At 39.5% G+C, this 22,018-nt stretch overlaps 1 protein-coding gene across 3 annotated transcripts in view; it reads left to right on the forward strand.

Annotated features, from left to right (window-relative positions):
* Window positions 1-22,018, forward strand: part of nphp4 (nephronophthisis 4) — a 433,219-nt gene that overhangs the window by 267,963 nt on the left and 143,238 nt on the right. For all 3 annotated transcript variants that reach the window (XM_072244772.1, XM_072244773.1, XM_072244774.1), the window contains 2 exons: window positions 2,142-2,185; window positions 16,899-17,035. In XM_072244772.1, coding sequence (XP_072100873.1) covers window positions 2,142-2,185; window positions 16,899-17,035 — 181 coding nt within the window. The remainder of the gene's footprint in view (window positions 1-2,141; window positions 2,186-16,898; window positions 17,036-22,018) is intronic.

Consider the following 22,018-nt stretch of genomic DNA (forward strand, 5'->3'; position numbering starts at 1 on the left):
TGAAATGCAGCAATAAAGAATGTCAGGGTGGCAGTTGATGAAAAGTTCAGCACCGGCATTTTGTACAAATAAAGTGGAATTAAGATTTTAATTTCTTAGGCCAAGTAATTTTCTGCTGGAAAATCATCCCTGAGGAGTACATCAAATTTCAAGAAGACATTAAGAAACTTGCAGAAAGTGAGTGTGCAGTAGATTTCCAGTCATCCTCTATCCAATTATTCAGAATTCCTGAGGGTGCAATGTCTGGCTGACTAGGTGATGATTCTTGCACTCCCTTCCCACTTACTGGAGACTTGTTTCCTGTGCTCCCTCTAAAGCAGGGTCCCCAACCTGGGGTTCAGGAGCCCCTCGGTTAAAGGTAGCAGTCCATGGCATAAGAGAAGTTGGGAACCCCTGCTCTAAAGTTATCCGGTTCACTGAAAAATGTATTGGAGTGCTATGTAATCTGCCTATCCGACACCATCAGCGTCCTGGGCTTACAGTGCTGAAATAGCTAACACGAGAGGGCACAGTTTTAAGGTGCTTGGAAGTAGGTACAGAGGAGATATCAGGGGTAAGTTATTTACGCAGAGAGCAGTGAGTGAGTGGAATAGGCTGCCAGCGACGGTGGTGGAGGTGGATACGATAGGGTCTTTTAAGAGATTCTCGGATAGGTACATGGAGCTTAGAAAAATAGAGGGCTATGGGTAACCCTAGGTAATTTCTAAAGTAAGTATGCGTTCGGCACAGCATTGTGGGCTGAAGGGCCTGTATTGTGTTGTAGGTTTTCTATGTTTTCTATGTCCTATACTGGATTATTGAAGAACTGGCAAATGGGTATCCACATGGATAATCATATGATGTAAGATATTAATAAGAAAATTAGGGAGGCATCAGTGACTTGCAAAATGACTTTGGCACCTGTAAATACAAAATTATAGATAACTCAGATTATAGCATAGGTATTAAGACATGAACTAAAACAAACCAAGGATTAACATGAGTTTTGGAGAGGGAACATTGAGAACTAGGTAAGTTATACAAAAATTTATGATTGCATTGTGTAGAATTTTGGTTGCCATACTATACCTGGGAGATAGAAGCAGTGCAAAAAAAACTCTAAGGATGTTATCAAATCTGCGAGGTTATACCTATCAGCAGAAGGCAATAAACGAAAATGCGGGTGCCTTCAAATTGTGATTGATTTTGCTGAGAACTGTTTTGAACCACACACTGTGCACAAAAATCAATCCATCCCCTGTGCTGGTTTAGAAGGTGAATATATTCCATTTTATGTTTTTTGGCTCATTTCCACTTATGGAATTAATGTGCTTTTCTGTCTGGTGAAGACAGGTTCATTGTGATCTACAGTGCAAATTGTGATAACTAGAATTCTTCCACTAATATTAAATTTAGGCACATTGTGGAAGTATTTGGGAAAGGGTTAAATACCTCCAGAATATGGGAATGAAAAAGCCTCGTCAATACTTGGAGTATTGTCAACAGTTTTGGACCCCATATCTCCGAAAGGACATGTTGTCATTGGAGAGAGTTCAGAGGAGGTTCACGAGGATGATTCTGGGAATGAAGAAGTTAGCATATGAGAAGTGTTTGGCAGCTTTGGGCCTGTACTCACTGGAATTTAGCAGAATGTGGCGGGGGGGGGGAATTTTATTGAAACCTACTGATTGTTGGAAGGACGATAGGGTGGATGTGGAGAGGATGTTTCCTATGGTGGGGGTATACAGAACTAGAGGGCACAGCCTCAGAATTGAGGAGCGACCTTTTAGGATGGAGGTAAGGAGGAATTTTTTTAGCCAGAGAGTAGTGAATCTGTGGAATTCTCTGCCACAGACTGCTGTGGAGGCCATGTCTTTGTGTATATTTAAGACGGAAGTTGATCATTTCTGGACCAGTCAGAGCATCAGTGGATGTAGCGAGAAGGTAGGTGTATGAGGCTGAGTGGGATCCGGAATCAGCCATGATGCAATGGCGGAGAAGTTTTGATGGACTGAATGGTCTAATTCTGCTCCTATATCTTCTGGTCTAATGCACAGGGAAACCAATGTGTTGATTAGGTTTCAATCAATGACACTGTTATGCATGATTCACCAATGGTATGAAACATCCTATATGACTGAACATGTTTCTTTTATATTTAGTGAGAAAAACCTCAGAATCTTCTGGACCTCAACAAGGGTCAGGGGTGAGTGATCTTAATGGTTATTTGAAGCCTTGTATTTCCTCCATCTCCAAGTAATATTTAAGTCACAAAAATACAGAATCTCAGATTTTTAAACTCTCCGTGACCAGCAGCGTTCTCAGGCAAAGCAACGGACACACGCCAGTGACATTGGTAGCCACTCCACTCAGTAGATGGTCTTTGGTCGACTCCACTTGTTGAGGGTTAGTGCCAGAATCACAGAAGAGAGCAAGAAAGTGGAGGATGGACAATCACTCCTTTGTATTCTTTATTCTACTGCCTCTTTGCATCAGACATTGGGACATCTTGCAGCCCTGTTCCACTCATGTATAATATCTGGATTTTAATCCTACCCTTGAATAATATTCCTGTTAGTTTCACAGCAGTCTGTATCCTGATTTAGGATGATTCATTAAATTGTGAAGTTGTTGACTCCAGAATAGTACAGTAGGAAGTACTTATGTTTCCTCACCACCTGAGTAATGGTTGGAAGGACTAATATGCTTGTTAACATATTTGTATTTTCATGTGTTTAAGAGAAACCTGACCTACCTGAAGGAATATAATGGGTGTTGTGCTGTACAACAAAAGTTATCAATATAAAGAGCATCGAGGTCAGAAGTAAACATGGATGACGGAATTGATGGCTTTGTGGCCACGTTTGTGGACGATACGGAGGGACAGGTGGTGTTGAGGAAGCAGAGAGACCACAGAAGGACTGATTCCCACACTCTGAATCCCACGCTAGAGATTCTGCAAAACAGCCGCCGGCTACCGAAAACATAGATTAGGAGAATGGGCAAAGAAATAACAGATGGAATGCAGTGTCAGAAAGTGTATGGTCATGTACTTTGGTAGAAGAAATAAAGGCGTAGACTATTTTCTAAATGGAGAGAAAATTTAAAAACACTTGAGGTGCAAGGGGATATAAGAGTCCACATGCAGGATTCCCTAAAAGTTAACTTGCAGGTTGAGTCAGCGGTGAGGAAAGCAAATACGATGTTAGCGTTCATTTTGAGCGGATTAGAATATATCATTTATTGATATTGCTCTTCATCCTTTAATGCTCTTAAATGAGTAAGCATAATCTCAGACTTCAACTTTCCATCCTCTTGTGAACTAGTTTTTTGTTTGTTCCACAAACATATAAACTATACTCATGGCATCTAATAGTACAGAAGTCACACCTGGCTCTGTTTTCAGTTGATGTACACATATATGGACTTCCAACAAGGACTTTGAATCCCACATTAGAGATTCTGCAAAACGGTTGGCATACATTTGTTATATACAAGAGGTCAGTCCTCGTGCCTCATGAGAACAGTTATGTTAATTTGAAAGGTCCAAAATTAAGAACAATGAAGACAAGGTGCCAGAATTAGTTCATCCTTGCACAGTGATCTTAATGTTCCAATTGAGTGACTTCACATCTTTGCCTTGTGTGCTTGAAGGTCAATTCCATGCACAAAAAATAGCCTGTGTGAAGGAGCATTCATTAATATTGGTTGTAAAGGGTTAAGCTATCCCTGTCTTCTAATTCTGTGTGTAAGGTCCTATTTATTGTTTTTTAAATCGTGGACTCTGATCCATTTGCAGGTTTGACTATGAATCCTAATAAAGAGTGCAAAAATAAATTTTAAAAGATTCCTAATAAAATTTTGGGCCTAATGTGATGGGTCTAAGATTACAGTTATACTATGTTTTGCTGAGAATCCACTTAATAGAAAATGTTATAGAACTGGGCTTCAGAAAGGATATTTTGCCCTTGGGAGGTTACGGTGCTGAACTTATCAGCATGGGTGAACTGAAATTGATAGATTTTTAATAAACAAATTCCTAGTAGTTAGGGAACTAAGGTACTTCAGAAAATTAAAATATTGGCCTCATGTGAACTGATTGAATAACCTTTTCCTGTTCACACCTTCCTTCCTTTATCCTTTTTAATTATTGCTTTTCGTGTGTAACTGTATCAGAAGCTTTTTGATAGATCATTGTGGTTGTATTGTAAGTTTTGTAAAATAGAGATTAGTAAAGCAGAATGTTCTTCTGAACTCATTCTGACTGTTGATGACTCAATTTATGTTCAACTCTAATTGACTGGATTATTTACATGGAACAGAAATGAGACTACTCATTGGCAAGTTGCCTACAATTGGGCAGGGGGGTTAATCCCCTTTTTCAGTGATTGGGCTTTTTCCAATGATCCATTCATGGACAATTGATTCTTTCATAATGATAGCTAGTGATTGTAGATTTCTTCCAAGTTTCCTCTTATCATTTTGAGATAATGTCATCTGTCCTCAAGAATTAAATTATTTTCACCTGTTTAAAATTTTTCCCTCATTTATGATGAAATCATTATCATTGCTTCTGATTTCTTTATCTGGTGATTCAAATATTCCCTCATCAATTGTCAGGGGAAATGTTAATTCTGCATTCTGCACTTCTGCACTTGCAAGTCTGCTTGTATCTTTTACTGATTTTCTCCCCTCCCTTGACTGGCAGCTACAGGATGGAAGGAGAGACTTCTGATGATGATTTAGATCCTGCTTGAATATTATTTTGATCAGTTGTGACATTACGTATGATGGCCCTGGGAAGGCCTAAGAAATGAAAAGCTGCAGAGTGACAACAGAATAAAAAGATTCTAGATTTGATTACTAGTCTGTGCTGAATGAGCTGAATTTGGCTAGGAAACAATTGGAGTGCAACAGTTTGTTACTCATTGCTGCTCATTGTTTGGAAGAACAGAAACAAGCTAATCTACAAGGCAAATGGAGAGTGTTTTCTTGAATCTGGAGCTAAGTTACTTCAGCCTTGGTTATTGAGACATAGTATAATTGCAAATGCACAGCTTTAACGACAGCTTCATACCATCGTCAATATGTTCATTGAAGTGTTCAGGAGAATAAGCCTTTCAAAGATGATGAAAGGCAGCTTTGAAGTCAGCACAGCCATTAACTGTCTACGGAAATAAGTATTTGAAAATTATGACCTCAGTTCCAGTACAAAGCTTACGGTCTCTCGAGCAATGCTTGTTTCCAGTATCTTTCTGAGGATCAGACAATCTACATCAGGAAGTTCAAAGCATTGGATGTATCATTGACACTGGATGAACAAAATCTTTTACATTCACTGGCAGGATAAGCAAGACAACATCAATGTCTTTTCTCCACCAGCATTACCAGCATTAAAAATTTGACATACTCAGCTGAGCCTGATAGGCAGAGCATGATACTTGCATGCTCAGCGCTGGACTTCCAAAACAACAAATCTGCTCTGAGCTCCATCTTGGCAAGATGTTATCAGGAAGATTGAGCAAACCATTGAAAGATATTCTCAGTCTCCTTAACAAAGGTGTAACATTCCCACCAAAACATGGAAATTCCTGACTCTGGAGAGTCAAGACAAATTTATTGCCATGTGTACAAGTACAGTAGAGTACAGTACAATGAAAAATTTGCTTGCAACAGTATAGCATACACATAGTACAGACAGCACACATAATATAAATAAAACATTTGTACCATACATTGAAAAAACGTGCAAAAGCAAGACCTCAGTGCAATAAAAACAAAGAACCAATCAAAGTCAAGAGCATGGTAGTGCAAGAGGTGATCCATAGTGTCTCATTGCTGAGGTGGGGTGACAGTTGTGCACTCAAAATAGGTAAGGAGCATTTGAGATTCTGAAGAGAAACCTCTGTTTCTTTGTTGGAAGCACAGAGAAACTAAGTGAAAATGGCAGAAGGAGCATACTCTTCTTCTTCATTTCTGGTAGGATCTACGGATCCCACAATGGGTTTTTTAGTTAGCACATAGCCCACAAAAGGTTAAATGTCCTGATATAACTAAAAGTCTTATATAGGAATAGCAAGGTTTCAGAATCACAGCTAAGTTGCAATTTGTTTTGTTATTCTGTAGTTATCTCTTTCCCAGGTTTCTTCTTGGTATCCAAGTACTAACACTTCGAGAAGGGGAACAATGCAGCAGCTGTTTAGCTCTCAGAATTTATCTTTCTCTGTTGCTTCACTCCAGGTAGGAGCTTTAATAGGTCACAAAAAAAAACTTCCCCATTTCCATCTCTATTTTCTGGTTGAGCTGTTGGTTACTTTAAGTCATAATGTAAAATTTACAATAGCTTTGATTCAGTATGATAATTTTAGCCACTTTAGGCATATTATCCTGTGAGAGCATATTTAGAGCTCCAAAAGTTCCAAGTAAACTCACTGAAACAGTAATAGCTACATAAATAATATGCATATCATTACTTGGCTGAACAAGGGAAAATCATCATAATTAGTGGTTGTTGCTTTGTAAATAAAGCAGGAAAGAGTTTAATCTATTGACCTGATTATATCAGCAATCACAGTTAAGTCTAAAAAAAGGAGATAAAAATTTACTTGCACAAATAAAAAAAGCAATGCAGTTAAAAAGCAGGTTACTGTAGAGCAGAACAGTTTGCACTCAATTGTGGATGCTTAGTACCTTTTGGTAAGTTCATCACCTCATCTTTTGCTGTGATTTTCATTTTCCTTAACACAAGGGTAAAACTCCCCTAAGTGACATCAACAGCATTGCAACACATAATATTTAGCTGTAGTTAGAGTTTCAGTCTTCCTGGTCTGAAAAATTAAAGTTCACACTTTGGTTGGGTTGTACTAACTTTTACTAAATTTGTTTCCCTAACATTTTATTATATATGCCTGTCAAAATGCCTCCTAACATTGCTATTACATATGCTTTCTCCACTTCCTTGGCAGTGTTTTCCAGGCATCGGGCACTCTGCATAAAAAAAAAGCTTGTCTTTTAAACCTTTTTGAACTTTCCTCCTTCTACCTTAAAGCTAAGCCCTCTGATATGTGACATTTCCACCCTGGAAGAAAGACTCTATCTACTCTACCTATGTGTCTCATAATTTTATATACTACTGTCAGGTTGCCCCTTGGTCTCTGATGCTCCAGAGAAAACAACGCAAATTTATACAACCTCCCCTTTATCTTTTTCTCTCTAATCCAAGCAGCATCCTGGTAAACCTCTTCAGCATCCTCTTCAAAACCTCCACAACCTTCTTACAACATAACTTCTCTACTTTTACAGTCAGTGCCCTGATCAATGAAGACAAGCTTGCCTATCTGTCAAAGAATCAGAAACTCCGAGTATATTGGTTGTCCTCACTGAGAATTGTGAGATCCCAGAACTCTAATACATGTTGACCACCAATTTTCCAGCACCCTCGGTTCCTGAACCTTGCTGGATTAATGTTTTTACCAGATTAAAAGAGGTCATGCAATAATAATAGCAAAAATGCACTGTAGAAGCTTAAAGCTTTATTAATTAAACAAAAAATAATGTAAATTTATTAATTGCTGTGCTTACAAAGAATGTTGCTTTTTGGTTACCTTTTTAAACATTTCATCCAGGTGAAGTTGTTTCATAAGTTTTGATCTCCCTGTGTAATTTTTCTTGCATCAAATAAAAATTGATTAGCTCTTGTTCCGTCACGAAGGTACGTTTCTCTAACCATTTGATTAAATCACCCTACAACTCAATTAACTTGTCAATAGTAAATCTTTAAATTTCATCCATTTCATCATCATTGCTACCATCTTCTTCACTTGCAGTGTTATCATCAGCATTCAGAACACTGTCTATAATTTCTGAATCCATAAGGTGATGCACAACCGGTGTTTCGTTGTTGACAATCATCCACTCATGTAGATTTTCTTCATTAAGACTACTTGCTATATCTTTGAAAGGAGGTCCTGTAACACTTTTTGCACACACGAGCAAATCATAAACAACTATTTTCTCCTTTGGTACACAAAATCCTGTAAAATCATCGTCAAGCTTTTCTTCAGGTGCACTAACAACATCAAGGCAGGCCACAACTTATGCCAGCTATTCTTTAGTGTTGAGGGTTTTACCTTCTCCTACCCTTGAGCAGTGAACCAAAGAATGTCCTTCATGTTAAATTCATTAACAAATGTCTGTACAGAATTAACAGACGTTTCATGAAAAGTGAGCGATACTTGGCCTTGTAATTGGATCTGAATTAAAAGGAGTACTGAACCATCAGTTTCTGGAAAATTGGTGGTCAGCCTGTACAGTCTTACATGTGCTTTGAATGCTTTTCCCACAGAGATCAGGGTCAATGTCATTTTTAGCAATGTAGCTTCAAGATCTTTCCCGCCTGCTTATCTCATGGTTCACTGCTCAAGGATGCATTAGAGAATTCACCCAAAATTTCACACTCAAGGAGAGGAGACTTCATCAACTTGTCCTTCGGCCCTCAGGAGCAATCAGAGTGGGCAGACATCTGCCTTCACTGCAGGTATTCAGAGACAGTACTCATGTTCCTACAGAAACTTCCCTGCCAGCTTGTCTGAAAAGGGTTAAGAGTTATGGCTGTATCCTCAGAGAGTTTGCATAACCCCCTTGCCTCATGGGACATGGTTCTTCACCCCTGACTCCTTAGCAGGATTTTCCCATCACTCATCTTTATAGCATCCATCCATTCATTGGCATAGAATTATTGAGGAAACAGGCCATTCAGCCCATTGAGTCTGCACTAACAGCCCCCCATTCATACTAATCCTAGATTAATCCATTTTCTTCATTCTCCTTACATTCCTGAAACCTCTACCTATATACTACCTAGAAGCAAGCAATTTGTAGTGGTCAGTTAACCTGCCAACTGCATGCCTTTGAGATGTGGGAGGAAACCAGAGCACCTGGAAGAAGCTCAATTCACACATGGAACACTTAAACGTGATATAGACAGAGTGCGTGATACTGACAGAGCCCAGGTTTATGATTGAGTCTGGTCTCTGGTGCTGTGGGGCAGCTACTCCACCTCTCATCTGAAGAAGTGTTGCTTATTTACTGGTACCTCACTTCACCTTTTTGTATATCCCCAGGACCAAAAGTGCCATATGAATCAGGTGCAGAATGGGTCTTTACTTACTATGGCCTCAATGGCCAAAGGCCAAGAACACATGAGAGTTGCACTCTACAAAGTAGCACTAAGCAGGGTGTAGGTCTGCCCCTTTATAAAGTACATGAAGAGATCCCTGTGTTACATTGCAATGACCATGATAGTGACTGTACATCAAAGGGGAAAGCTGTACTGAAACAATCAGATTGACTGCAATGTCACATTGGGAAACAGAGCATACTGCTCCATGAACTTTGCTCTTTATGCAACTTCCACATACAGGGAGAACATTTATTCTGATACCACAAGTAAACACAAAGCAATTTTTAGGCTTACATATTCAGACCATACATCTATAGAACCAATCACATGACTAAAATACTCTTGTATAGGGTAAGTGGATCCTAAACTGATTTGACCAAGCTTAGATTATATTTAAATATTCGTTAAGCTACAAAATTTATCATTTAGAAGTGAATTATATTTTTTATAATACACTTAAAATGTAATTTCCCAATGTTTGCATTAGCAAAAGGTTGTGTTCAAATGAACCAACTAGTCCAGCAGAATTTGAAGGTTGCTTGGTAGATTTTATTGAGTTAGCTAAATTCAAGACAAGATTGCCAAAGCAGTTCAAAAATTAGTTCAACCACCTTGGCTTAAGAGGAGTAAAATTCATTCATGATTCTTGCCTCTGCTGCCTGTTGTCTAAGCCTAGCAAGAAATCTATGTTTCAACTGTGGTGAAGTGAATTGCTTTTGTTAATATACACATATGTATGCATTACTTGGCAGGACTCAGACTTGAAGCACCACCTGGGTAATTGATACTGCAGGCTGGAATTTTAGACTGGTAACCATTTTGTAAATTAAACCATTAAGAAGCATTGTTCCATAGATTTTGGTTCTGTTTTGTCTAATAAAATGACTGTTGATCATTCCCTACCAGAACAATGTGGACAAGGACCGTAGCTAATATGACTGCAGTGCCCCTAAAGATGAATAGCTTACGGACACTTGCTCTGGGCTCCCTTGAATAAGGTGCTGAAGAGCACTTAGGCTGTCTAGATAAGTAATACGACCTGCATCAATTTTTCTCAGTCCTAAAATGTATTTATTCTGGCACTGTAAAGTTATCATAGAATCCTGACTACTTTGTAAAAAGAACATCCTGTTAAAACCTGAGATTAGGCCTGGTATGACTCCACTTTGGCTCCAAATGTTTTATTGGCTTTGACACTTAGGTTTAATTCCAGCTAAATCTGGTTTAAACCTGCAAAGAATCCTTTGAAACCCCTTGCAAGTTTAGAACTTATTCAGAATGGAAGTCAAAGTTTTGAGCATACATATGCTCAGTCAAGAGATTTGTGTTTCAACTGTGGTGAAGTGAATTGTCTTTGTTAATATACACATGTTTGTGCATTACTCAGCAGGACTCAGACATGAAGTACTACCTGGGTAATTGATACTGCAGGTTGGAGTTTTAGACTGGTAACCATTTTGTAAATTGAACCACTAAGAAGCATTGTTCCATTAGATTTTGGTTCTGTTCTGTATAATAGAATAGCCATTAATCATTCTCTACCAGAACAATAAGTGTAGTAGAGTGGTGTTTTGATATACTGTATGTATTCCAAATGAAACATTATACGTTTTTAAACAAATGATTTTACACAAGAATGACTTTGCTAGAGAAAATAAAATGTTCAACTATGTTTCCAATAAATTAGAAAGCGATAATTGCTTTATAGATCATTCAAAATATTCGGATCTCATAAGCCTCTATGGGTATCATAGTTGAGTTGAAGACTATCTGTGATTAATTAGCCTGAAGCAGTATGCATTTTTCACTGTTAATCACCACTACACAATAGAACTGTTCAGTTGGAAATCTGTTTGTAAACAGGAAATCGAAACTGTAATAACTGACTGTTTCATTTCTACAATGCAATCTCTCTCACTGCAAAAATAAAGGTCACAAAGTCATACAGCAATCCACGTCCATGCCACCCATCGAGTGCCTATTTATACTGTTCTCATTTATCATCACTTCATTGCTAGCCTCATATGACTTGGTGTATTAACTTGCTTATCTAGTTTCTACTTACGTGTTCCGAGACTCTCGACCTCCACCACACATTCAGTTAGTGTATTCCTGATGATAACCATCCTCTGGGTGAAAAAAGTTCTTCCTCAGGTCCCCTCTGAACTGCATATCCTTTGTCCTAAGCACATACCCTATAGTTTTAGAGAGCTCAGTTATCTCTCAGCCTCCTGCACCCCAGAGAAAACAACTCAGCATTTAACGGTCTCTCTTCTTATCTGAAACACTTCATCCTAGTTAACATTCAGACAAATTTTCTCTGCACCCACTTGAGTGCACTCTCATCCTTCCTAAAACATGGCAACCAAAACTGTATACAATATTCTAGCTGCTGCCTAACCATGGCTTTATAAAGCCTTACCATATTAGATATATCAAACTATGTTGTTTGAAAATATCCTGAACGCATGTTTTTCATGGATGATTGGTTACAAGATCAGAACAAACATGCCGTGAAATTAGTTGTTAATAAATTTAGAGGGGTACCTCACAAAGAAAAACCACAGGCACTATTTGACCTACTGAGTATTTCCAGTATTTTTTTAAACTAGAAATTCACACAAACTACAAATACATCAGCATTCAAGAGGTTTTTGGGCTGTTGACAAGGAGAGGTCACATACTATTCTTTCAAAGTGGCACTATTTTAAAGATTAGTGTAATACTGCATTCTGCTCCTGTGCTGAACTTCCCTGAGAATGTTATAGATGTAACATTCAGGTTTTTATGAATAATAGAACCTCTTGTGAAGTATAATCACTGGAACAATGGAATGGTAGTTCTCAAATACAGCCCGAGACTGAATGGAACACTGATGGAAATTAGGCATCTGACCTTCAAGTGTATTTTGTATGTATGCATTTGTTTATTTTCTGCCATCCTGTGTAATAGATGTTTTGTTTGTTCTTCTAATCCAAAGTTGTAACTTATTTCTGTAAATATCCATCAATATTAAAAATTAAAATGCTCATTTATTATCAAAGTACATATGCAGTATACAACTCTGAGATTCTTCTTCTCCAGATAGCTATGAAACAAAGAAAAATCATGGAAGTCGATTCAGAGAGGAAAAGCAAACTCACCCCTCCAAACACAGAGAAAAAGAACAGCAACACTATAATCAACCCTCCCCAAACTCCCCTCCTCGCATACAGAATGCAACAAGAACATTGGCCCCAAAACCCCCTCTCCTGCATGAAACGCAACAAGAACACAGGACCTTAAATCTCCTTCTCCCCACACAAAAAACTAACAAAAACACTTAAAACATTAACCTCCCCCAGAGCCCTCCTCGCTCTGCACAAAACTCAACAAGAACAGCGATCCCAAACCCCCCTCCTGCCACACAATGTAGAGCTACCAGGACTTAATGTTTCAATCTCTATGGTAAGTCGGCACTCTTGATGTTGGCAGTGGGCTTGGAGTGGTGACAAGGATGGAGGGTAAGTATGTCATTGGGGTCATCAGGTGAGCACCCTCCTTCTTTGACGTTTTGTTGATAAGCCCACGACGTCTCCAGAGGGCTCAACGGTGCTACCTGGTGTCCCAGATACACCCACCTCAGTTCAAAAGATAAACAACGAGAAAGAATGGGTGAACACATAGAATAGAAAGACCATAAGACTGAAAAAGTCCATAGTCCATAGTCCAAATCCATAAATGCAGAACCTTGGTAATATCCTCCAACATCATCGAAAGAGAGAGACACTGCTCGAATGCAGAAGCCTACCCTCTAGACACAGCAATAGGCTACACAGGCTCCTTTTCCGGCAGCAGAGAGATCCCATCAGCGAATAAAAGGCAGATAGTTGGTGCTTTCATTCACCTCAATGTTTCAATCTTCCTTATTGTTTTAATCAGAGAATGATGGAAGCATTAATTGGCGAAATGGAGTCAAACCTTGGTCTTGTAGTTTCTTCATCTCGAAGTTCATACTCACTGCTTCCCAGAATCTTCTCAGAAACAGCAAAGTGCTAGATCACTCAATCAATCTCCAAATTGTAAATTGCGGGCTCTTGTTTATTCTTCTGATCCAAGGCTGTAACTTAGTTTTGTAAATATCCATCAATGTTATTGGTGAGTACAGTGGAATTAGTACAATAATGTAATTTTGTTGAAGTGCCATGCTGTTAAGTGAATATTTGAAGTAGAAGGATAGGTTTCAGTAAGGCTATGGAGCATAAACTCCTCTCTTGGGTAATAATAATAATAAAAACAATGAACAAACACTTTGTAGAAGTTTGTGTAATTTGCACCTGAATGTGTTGAGTGTTGCGATTCCATTGGTGGGCTGAGTTTTTACTAAATTAGTTAGAACATTAGAGAGTTTTTGACACAAACAGGCCATTCAGCCCAACAAAGCTTGCCAAATTCCTGTTTACATAGTGTGTTGAAATAACTATCACGTTTATATTTGTAAGTTTCTATGGTACTACTCTCAACTACACAACTCACTGTGTAAAGAAATGCTTCCTGATGTTAGACTGAAATCTCCCTTTAACCAGTCTCCACCAATGACCCTGTGTCCTTGATGAGGGATAAATTTCGAAGTAGCAGCTGGTATCCATCTTACTTATACCCTTAATGATTTTGAACACTTCTATCATGTCTCCTCTCATTCTACATATACTCAAACTAAAAAGATTTAATTATTTCAATCTTTCTTCATTGCTCATACCCAGCAGACCTGGAATGAGTCTAGTCACTCCTCTATAACTCTCTCCAGTGCCTTTACATTTCTCACACAAAACAGAGACTAAAATTGTACATAGCACTCAAAGTGTGGTCTCACAAGTGCATTATACAGCTTTATGAGAACGTCTCGACATGAACTCCACTGAACGCATTATACAGCCCAACATTCTATTGGCCTTCCTAATTGCTTCTGTGCATTGTCTGGATATTGAGAGAGATGAGTCTACCACAGTGGTCCCCAACCTCCGGGCCGCGGACCGATACATTGCTGTGAAGAATACAGTGGTGCAGCGGTAGCCGGAACGCACCCAGCACATCTTTAAGAAAAAAGCTGACTAAAAAAACCGGCTACCGCCACGCCGCTGCATTCTTCGCGGCAATGTATCAGTCCAGGGCCCGGAGGTTGGGGACCACTGGTCTACCAGGATGCCCAAATCCCTCTCATACAGTGCACTTTCTAACTCAACCCCCCATTGCATATTTATAACTAGTATTTCCACTTCCTATATGTAATACTTCATATATTTACTTACATTAAATTTCACCTGCCATCTGAAATTTAGCTGCCCACATTTGGGTTTTGTTTCGATCTAACTATTGATTCTACTGCCTGAGTGTTATCAGCTGGTTCCCCTGATCTTGTGTCATCGGCAAGCTTTACTAGTTTACTTGTTATATGCTTATCCAAATCATGAATGTAAGTTAAAAACAGCAGCAGCCCCAAAACTAATCCCTGCGGAACTCCACTCTAGCTGTGAAAATGATCCTCTCATCTTAATTCATTGTTATCACTTTTTGAGCCAACTCTGCACCCATTTGCCCTGATTCACTACCTCCTACAATTTGATTATTAACCTCTCTGTGGGGTACCTTGTCAAAAGCCTCTGAAAATCCAAATAAATAATATCAACCACTCTATTGTTAACATAAATTTTAGTTGTCTCTTCATAGAGCTGCTGTGTGTTAGTAAAACATGATTTCCCCTTTCTATACCCATGTTGTCTTTCTGCTAATATACCTGTTCTTACCAGCTGCTTTTCCAGCTCATTCTTTATTATTGTTTCCATTATCTTACCTACAATACACATTACGCTTATGGACTATAGTTACCGGGGTCAGTGTGGTCACCCTAGCTGTCGGGTCATCAGTGAGGGTTGGATAAATAACTGTCTGCTTCAGCTTATCAGACAGAAAAATCGATATTGATGAGTGCTGAGTCTGACAAAGGTTAGAATAATGACAAAAGCAAATAAAAATGCATATTAAATAGAGATTAATTAAGATTGGATTAGTTAAGAAAGATAAACCAAGTAACTAGAAATACTCTTTTAAATACTCTGACGATATTTAAAATTTTTAGGATTGGTACTTCACACTTTAGATGGTGGGATGGAGATAAGTCTCTCCCATAGGAGGTATAAGTTGCTCCTTCCCTCTGCTAGCCTGCAGGTCATCATTGGGCAAGGTGTAGCACCTACTTAGCCCCCCATTCAGGGTCACATGAAGCGATGGGAGCAGGTTGTATGAGTAGCTGGTGCATATCACAAGTCCTGGTTATGCGACCAGCTGTGACCAACTCAAAATAAACAAGAAAGTATAAAGTAAGAAAGCACGATATCTCTGCAGTCACTGATGCAGAGATTGCCAGACAGACGGTCTGTGAAACATATTGATAATGGCTGGGGTTACCCGTATGTAAAGACACTGACCTGAAGAAGGCAATGGCAAACCACTTCTGTTGAAAAATTTGCCAAGAACAATCATGGTGTTTAGACCATGATCACCCACATCATATGATTATGATGATGATGATGACTCCACAAGTGTTAATAATATTTAATCCTTAGGAGGTTTCTGTAGCAAATATGATTAACGATTATGTCAGAAGCATACTTAGGCCGGAATGATAGGATATAACTAACGCACTGTAAGGTTTCACTGCTAATATAATGGCCTCCCTGTAATGCACAATTTCAGTCCTTATCTTCAACATTAGAACCGAAATATAAACTCATTCTGAACGTTTGAATGGGAAACAATAAACACGGAGAAGTCTGCAAATGCTGGAAATCGAAAGCAACACACGCAAAATGTTGGAGGAACTCAGCAGGTCAGACAGCATTAATGGGAAGCCATCTGGTAGTCTATTTGTGCAGTTTACAAAGGAGGACTGAGCCATTTTCAGATTTACCCATTGGAAGTTGCTTTTCATATTGCACTTAATTTTTGTGAATGCTAATAGCCCTATTGTTGCTTTTGCAACAAAATAACAAAAGCTAATTAAAGAAATGGAATGAACATTGGCAACACGAGGAAATCTGCAGATGCTGGAAATTCAAGCAACACACACAAAAAAATGCTGGTGGAATACAGCAGGCCTGCTGCGTTCCATGAACATTGGCGATCTGACTAATGGATTAAGTTTGTTAATGACTTTTATTTTATGCTTATGAATATTAATGGTTTTCAATGCTTTTTGCTGTTACCCATGCTATATTTAAGCCAATTTTATGTTTACCTTCACCCCGGGTACAGGTGGAATACTGTTGTAAATTAAGTGTGTATTTTGTGTATGTACATAGAGGCCATTGGTCCCACACACTGTCTTGTAACTTCAGTATATGTAAAGGTCATTTTAGAATAGTTTATGCTGAGATATCTCCTTTTTTAGGAGGCAACCTGCTCTGCATCACTACCTCCAATTTGCCCCGTGACAAACTTCGTCCATGGCCTACTGTGCTGCGTATATCTAAATGCATGTCTTTTTCCAATGTAGATTGGTGTAGAGCAGAGGATAAAGCATGTTCTGGATCTAGTCAATGTCATAAATCAAATTGTATAATGTTGTTTTTGTGTTTTCCTTGGAACTTACTAAAGTAGTCTAGCCAACAAAATACTGCAAAATCTAGGTCATCGTTTATATAGCAGTCTTTTGAAAGTTACATGCAATATATAATTGAATTTGATTTTCATATACTTCTAGGAAGCTCTCCAACGAGGCAGCATCATTTATATGGACTCAAATGCAGGTCCAAGTTCCCCTTTGGTTGAACAATTGCGAGAATTGTCTATTACATCAACCCAGCCACCAATCATGGCCATGGGAACAGAGATTGGAGGGTAAGGATTTAGTTCATTTTGCAACTGATCTGATTAGTTTGAGATTATAACTCCCGAAACAACAAACCTGAAATTATAAACTGGAGGGTTGGCTATTGATACAATGCTTTGGCAATGAAGATGTGTAACTATTTTTTTGTTTCAGGCTCTCAATCAAAGAATTTGTTCAAGATCAGTTCCTGTTGTTAATAAGGAGCTTGAGCTGATATTTTTAAGGGAATTGAGGGATACAAAAGAACTCAAATCACAAACAAGAGAAAATCTGCAGATGCTGGAAATCTGAGCAACACACACAAAATGCTGGAGGAACTCAACAGACCAGGCAGCATCTATGGAAAAAAGTATAGAAAAATGTTTTGGGCTGAAACCCTTCGACTGTACTTTTTCCTATAGGTGCTGCCTGGCCTGCTGAGTTCCTCCTGCATTTTGTGTGTGTTGATACAAAGGAACTAATAGATTTGATTGTTTCATTTTTATGGAGTTAGGCTAGCTGTCAATTATCATCCATTACAAATGTACTGACACACGATTGTCTCGACTACTTTGTTACATCCTGTCACCTGTAAGGACTTTATTACATTTTCTCATTGCCTCCGTTTCCATTGTATTGGCTATAGCCATGTGACTTACCTTACAGGGGCACCTCAAACATTTCCTTAATTTCTGAACTGCAGCTTCCCACTTGCCACTGCTATTGAAGCCTAAAACTACATCTCATTTATTTCCAGTCTTCTGCTCTCACCTCTTCTTCTCTGGGATTGAACAAGGATAGAGATCCCCTGGTTCTCATCTTCCACCCACCTGCCTCCTTATTCAACAGATTATTCTCCACAATTTTAGACCATAGACCATAAAACATAGGAGCAGAATTAGGCCATTTGGCTCATCGAGTCTGCTCCGCCATTCAATTATGGCTGATCCTTTTTTCTCCTCCTCAACCCCAGTTCCCAGCCTTCTCCCCGTAATCTTTGATGCCATGTCCGATCAGGAACCTATCAATCTGTGCCTTAAATACACCCAACGGTCTGGCCTCCACAGCTGCACATGGCAACAAATTCCACAAATTCTCCAACCTTTGAGGAGGAGAAAATTTCTCCACATCTCTGTTTAGAAAGGGCGCTTCCTAATCCTGAGGCTGTGCCTTCTTGTCCTAGACTTCCCCACCATGGGAAAGATCCTTTCCACATCTATTCTGTCCAGGCCTTTCAACATTCAAAAGGTTTCAGTGAGATCCCCCCTCATCCTTCTGAATTCCAGTGAGTACAGACCCCGAGTCATCAAGTGTTCCTCATCTGATAACCCTTTCATTCCTGGAATCATCCTTGTGAACCTCCTCTGGACCTCACAATTTTCACTTCCTTCAAAGAGATTTCACCAGCAGATGTATTTTCCCCTCTCCTCCCCTATCAGATTTTCATAGAGACCCTTTCTTTCATTACTCCATGGTCCAATCTTCTGTTCTGAGAGACATTACTTGTCTCCCACCCTCCCTACAGCTTTGCAAGTTTCCTTCATCTCTCTTTCTGTTTTCACAACCCACCCACCCCCACACACATTTATGGTTCTTAGCTCTGTGACTTCAGGCAATGCAGTACTTGTCTTTTCACTTCTTCCCTGTCCACCATCCAGGGACTCAGTCTCATCAACTGAAACAGCGATTCATTTGCACTACTTCCACTCTAGTGCATTGCATTTCATTGTCCCCTCTCCAATGTAGGTTGGGTACTTGCTTTGGAAAACACTTGTACTCAGTCAGCAGGAGCGATGCTGAGTGTCCCATCCTACTGTCACCTGTTGGCCTGTGGTCTCCTGTGCTGTCACAGTGGGTACAAGGCCCAAAGAAGCTTGAGGAGTCTGAAAGCCTTGGCATGTTGCAGGCTTTCAGACTCAATACTGAATCCTACAACATGATTTTTCCATCTGTATCAGTCATCCATCTGTGATATTAGTTCAGCTTCTTGCTTTCGTCTATCTGAGGACATGTCCTGTTCTACATTTCAGGCTTTCTAACTGCTCACATTCACTCTTGTTTGCAGCTTTTCCTCATGGTCACCCCAGTTTCACCCTGTGAGAGACATTACTTGTCTCCCGCCCTCCCTACAGCTTTGCAAGTTTCCTTCATCACTCTTTCTGTTTTGACAAAGGTTCTCTGATCCTTTCCTTCCACAGATGTGGCTGGGTACTTCTGGCATTTTCTGTTTTTGTTTTAGCTAATCAATATCTTTAATTGTTGTGCTGTGCACTTTCTGTACAAACAATACATTGGGGAAGTCTTTTGTGTTTGTAGTAGCTACATCAATTATTTAAAAACCTCGTTCCAGAATTTTATAGATCTCGTATTTTTTGAGTCTGACATAGGAATACTGCAATATCAGTATCTCTTAAAAAGTTCTTTTCATTATAATTACAATGCGAAAAATCTCAGTGCTTAGCATGAAGAATCAAGTGCTTAGGTATATCAGACAGTGCACATACCGGTTGAATATGGATCCAAGAGGAGGGTGACCTTCGGTATTGTCTATGTGGAATCTGTATGCATCTCCTTCCTGTGGCAGTGTGGATTTTTCCTAGGGGTTCCAATTTCCTCCCATACACCAAAGATATACAGATTGTAAACAAAACCTAGTGTGCAAGAGGTAGAATCTGAAGCAGGGTTGTTATCATTGATTAACTGGACTCTGAAAACTTGCACTTGTGTCTCAGTCACACTTTACTTACTTGTGCACAGGGAGAACATGATGGCCCCCGTCACCAAACTGTTCTAATGTTTGAATAAAGTAGTGACATGTTCAAACAAAAATTGACTAGTTGGATACTATTTGGTGATCTTGTGGATGTTCAAGTTCCTTATTTGCATAATTAATCAACAATTACAGCATGATAATACAGGTGTTAATTGCCAACAGAATCTACTTGTTAAAGGCCAATAAAACTTCAGAATTAAAGTAACTGACCAGTAGTGAATGTGCTCCTTACCAAGATGGCACTGGCAAGACACGGTGACATTTAGCAGGCAGCAAACAAAGCTACTAACTGTTATATTAAATATACTTTTACTGGACCACGATCACTGCAACTTGCAGCCTGTAATTCCCCTTTGGGAGTTGTGCTTTCGAACGTCTGTACGACCTGGCGTTTTGCGGTATCCTGAAGGATTTGGTGAGCTGGTCTCTCGAGAGTGCAGGTATGGCTGCGGCAGCCACTGCTGGAGTGGCTTCCTGGCCGGATTGAAACTGTAGGCTGGATTGGTGTGATGGGGCCCAGGCCCAAGAATGGAAAATAAACAGATTTTTAGCTAATTTAAGCACTGAGACGGATGAAAAAGGATTAAGGCTAACTCTATGATTATGCAACTCACTAACTGTGAAATAAATATGAAATAACATGTTGTATCAGAAACACAAGGAATTCTGCAGATGCTGGAAATTCAAGCAACACACATTAAAGTTGCTGGAGAACGCAGCAGGCCAGGCAGCATCTCTAGGAAGAGGTACAGTCGATGTTTCGGACGGAGACCCTTCGTCAGGACTAACTGAAGGAAGAGCTAGTAGCTCTTCCTAGAGATGCTGCCTGGCCTGCTGCGTTCTCCAGCAACTTTGATATTGTATCAGAAATTAGTTTTCCAGTCTGAATTTTAGTTTGTAGCCTTTTAAATGTTAGTATGTTCACTTTTAAATCAAAAGTTTAGGTTTCTGTACTATATGCAAGATGGTAGTGGTTGTTATCTCATGAAAGGCAAGTACTGCTTTGCCATTACTAGGTTTATGCTGTGCACTTTGTGAAAGTAAAACTAATTTTTGCTGCACCACATGTTTATTGTAATTTTATTTAGGCTTTGTGTTCATGTATGGAAGGGATAAAAATCCATATTGAACCATGAAGTAGATAGTTAATAAAAAAGATAATGTTCCTGACTCACATGCGGAATAAACCAGAATTGCAGAAGACACAGATAAACAGTGGAATGATAGTAATAGCCTGCAGAGTGGCATTGGCAAATAAAACTCAGTGTATTAGCAATGTACTTTGGCCGACAGAAAAACAGAAAATAATATAAAAAGACTGTTCTGAAGGGTGTGCAAGCACAGAAGTTCCAGAATATAGCCTTGGAATTCTGGGCGTAAACCCTTGAAAGTGGTATGAATTTGCTGATTCATAAAGCATTTAGGATACTGGGATTCTCAGGTAGAAGCATAAAGTACAAGACCAGCAAATTTATGCTGCTTTATGCACTCATGCTGAGCTTGTCATTTGCATCAAATTTACACCTTGTCCTTAAATTAACATGATCTATTTCTGACACCTCCCTCCATTTTCTCAATCTCTGCCTCCATTTCTGGAGACACCTTTGACTCTGTTTCATCTGATCCCAGGACGCAGCTTTCCTTTCCAGGACAACAGAGATGTCTTTGTTCTTCAAAGAACAATGTTTCCCTTCTACTGTTGAATCTGCCCTCATCCAGTTCTCCTAACATTCACGCTCACCTCATCTTCCTGCTTCCTTAACAGTGATAGATTTCCTCTTGTCCTTATCTATCAGCCCATCAGCCTTCACATCCAGCACATCATCCTCTATAATTTCCGCCATCTCTAAAGGGATCCTACCACTAATCATATCTTTACCTTCCTTTGCACCCCCAATCCCCCCCCCCACCAGCTTTCTGCAAGAATCGCTCCCTCCGTGGGTCCCTCCCAGCACTTATCCCTGCAAGCAGCCTAAGTGCTACACCTGCCCATTCACCTCCTCCCTCACTTCCATTCAGGGCCTCAAACGGTCCTTCCAGGTGAGACAACACTTTACCTGTGAATCTGCTGGGGTCGTCTATTGCGTCCGGTGATCATGATGCAGCCTTCTCTACATCGGTAAGACCCATCATAAATTGGGAGACTGCTTCGTTGAGTGCCTCTGCTCCATCCGCAAAAAGTGGAACTTCCTGGTGGCCAAACATTTTAATTCCATTTTCCATTCCCGTTCTGACGTGT

The sequence above is a fragment of the Mobula birostris genome, chromosome 27, assembly GCF_030028105.1.
Source record: "Mobula birostris isolate sMobBir1 chromosome 27, sMobBir1.hap1, whole genome shotgun sequence".
Lineage (NCBI taxonomy): Eukaryota > Metazoa > Chordata > Chondrichthyes > Myliobatiformes > Myliobatidae > Mobula > Mobula birostris.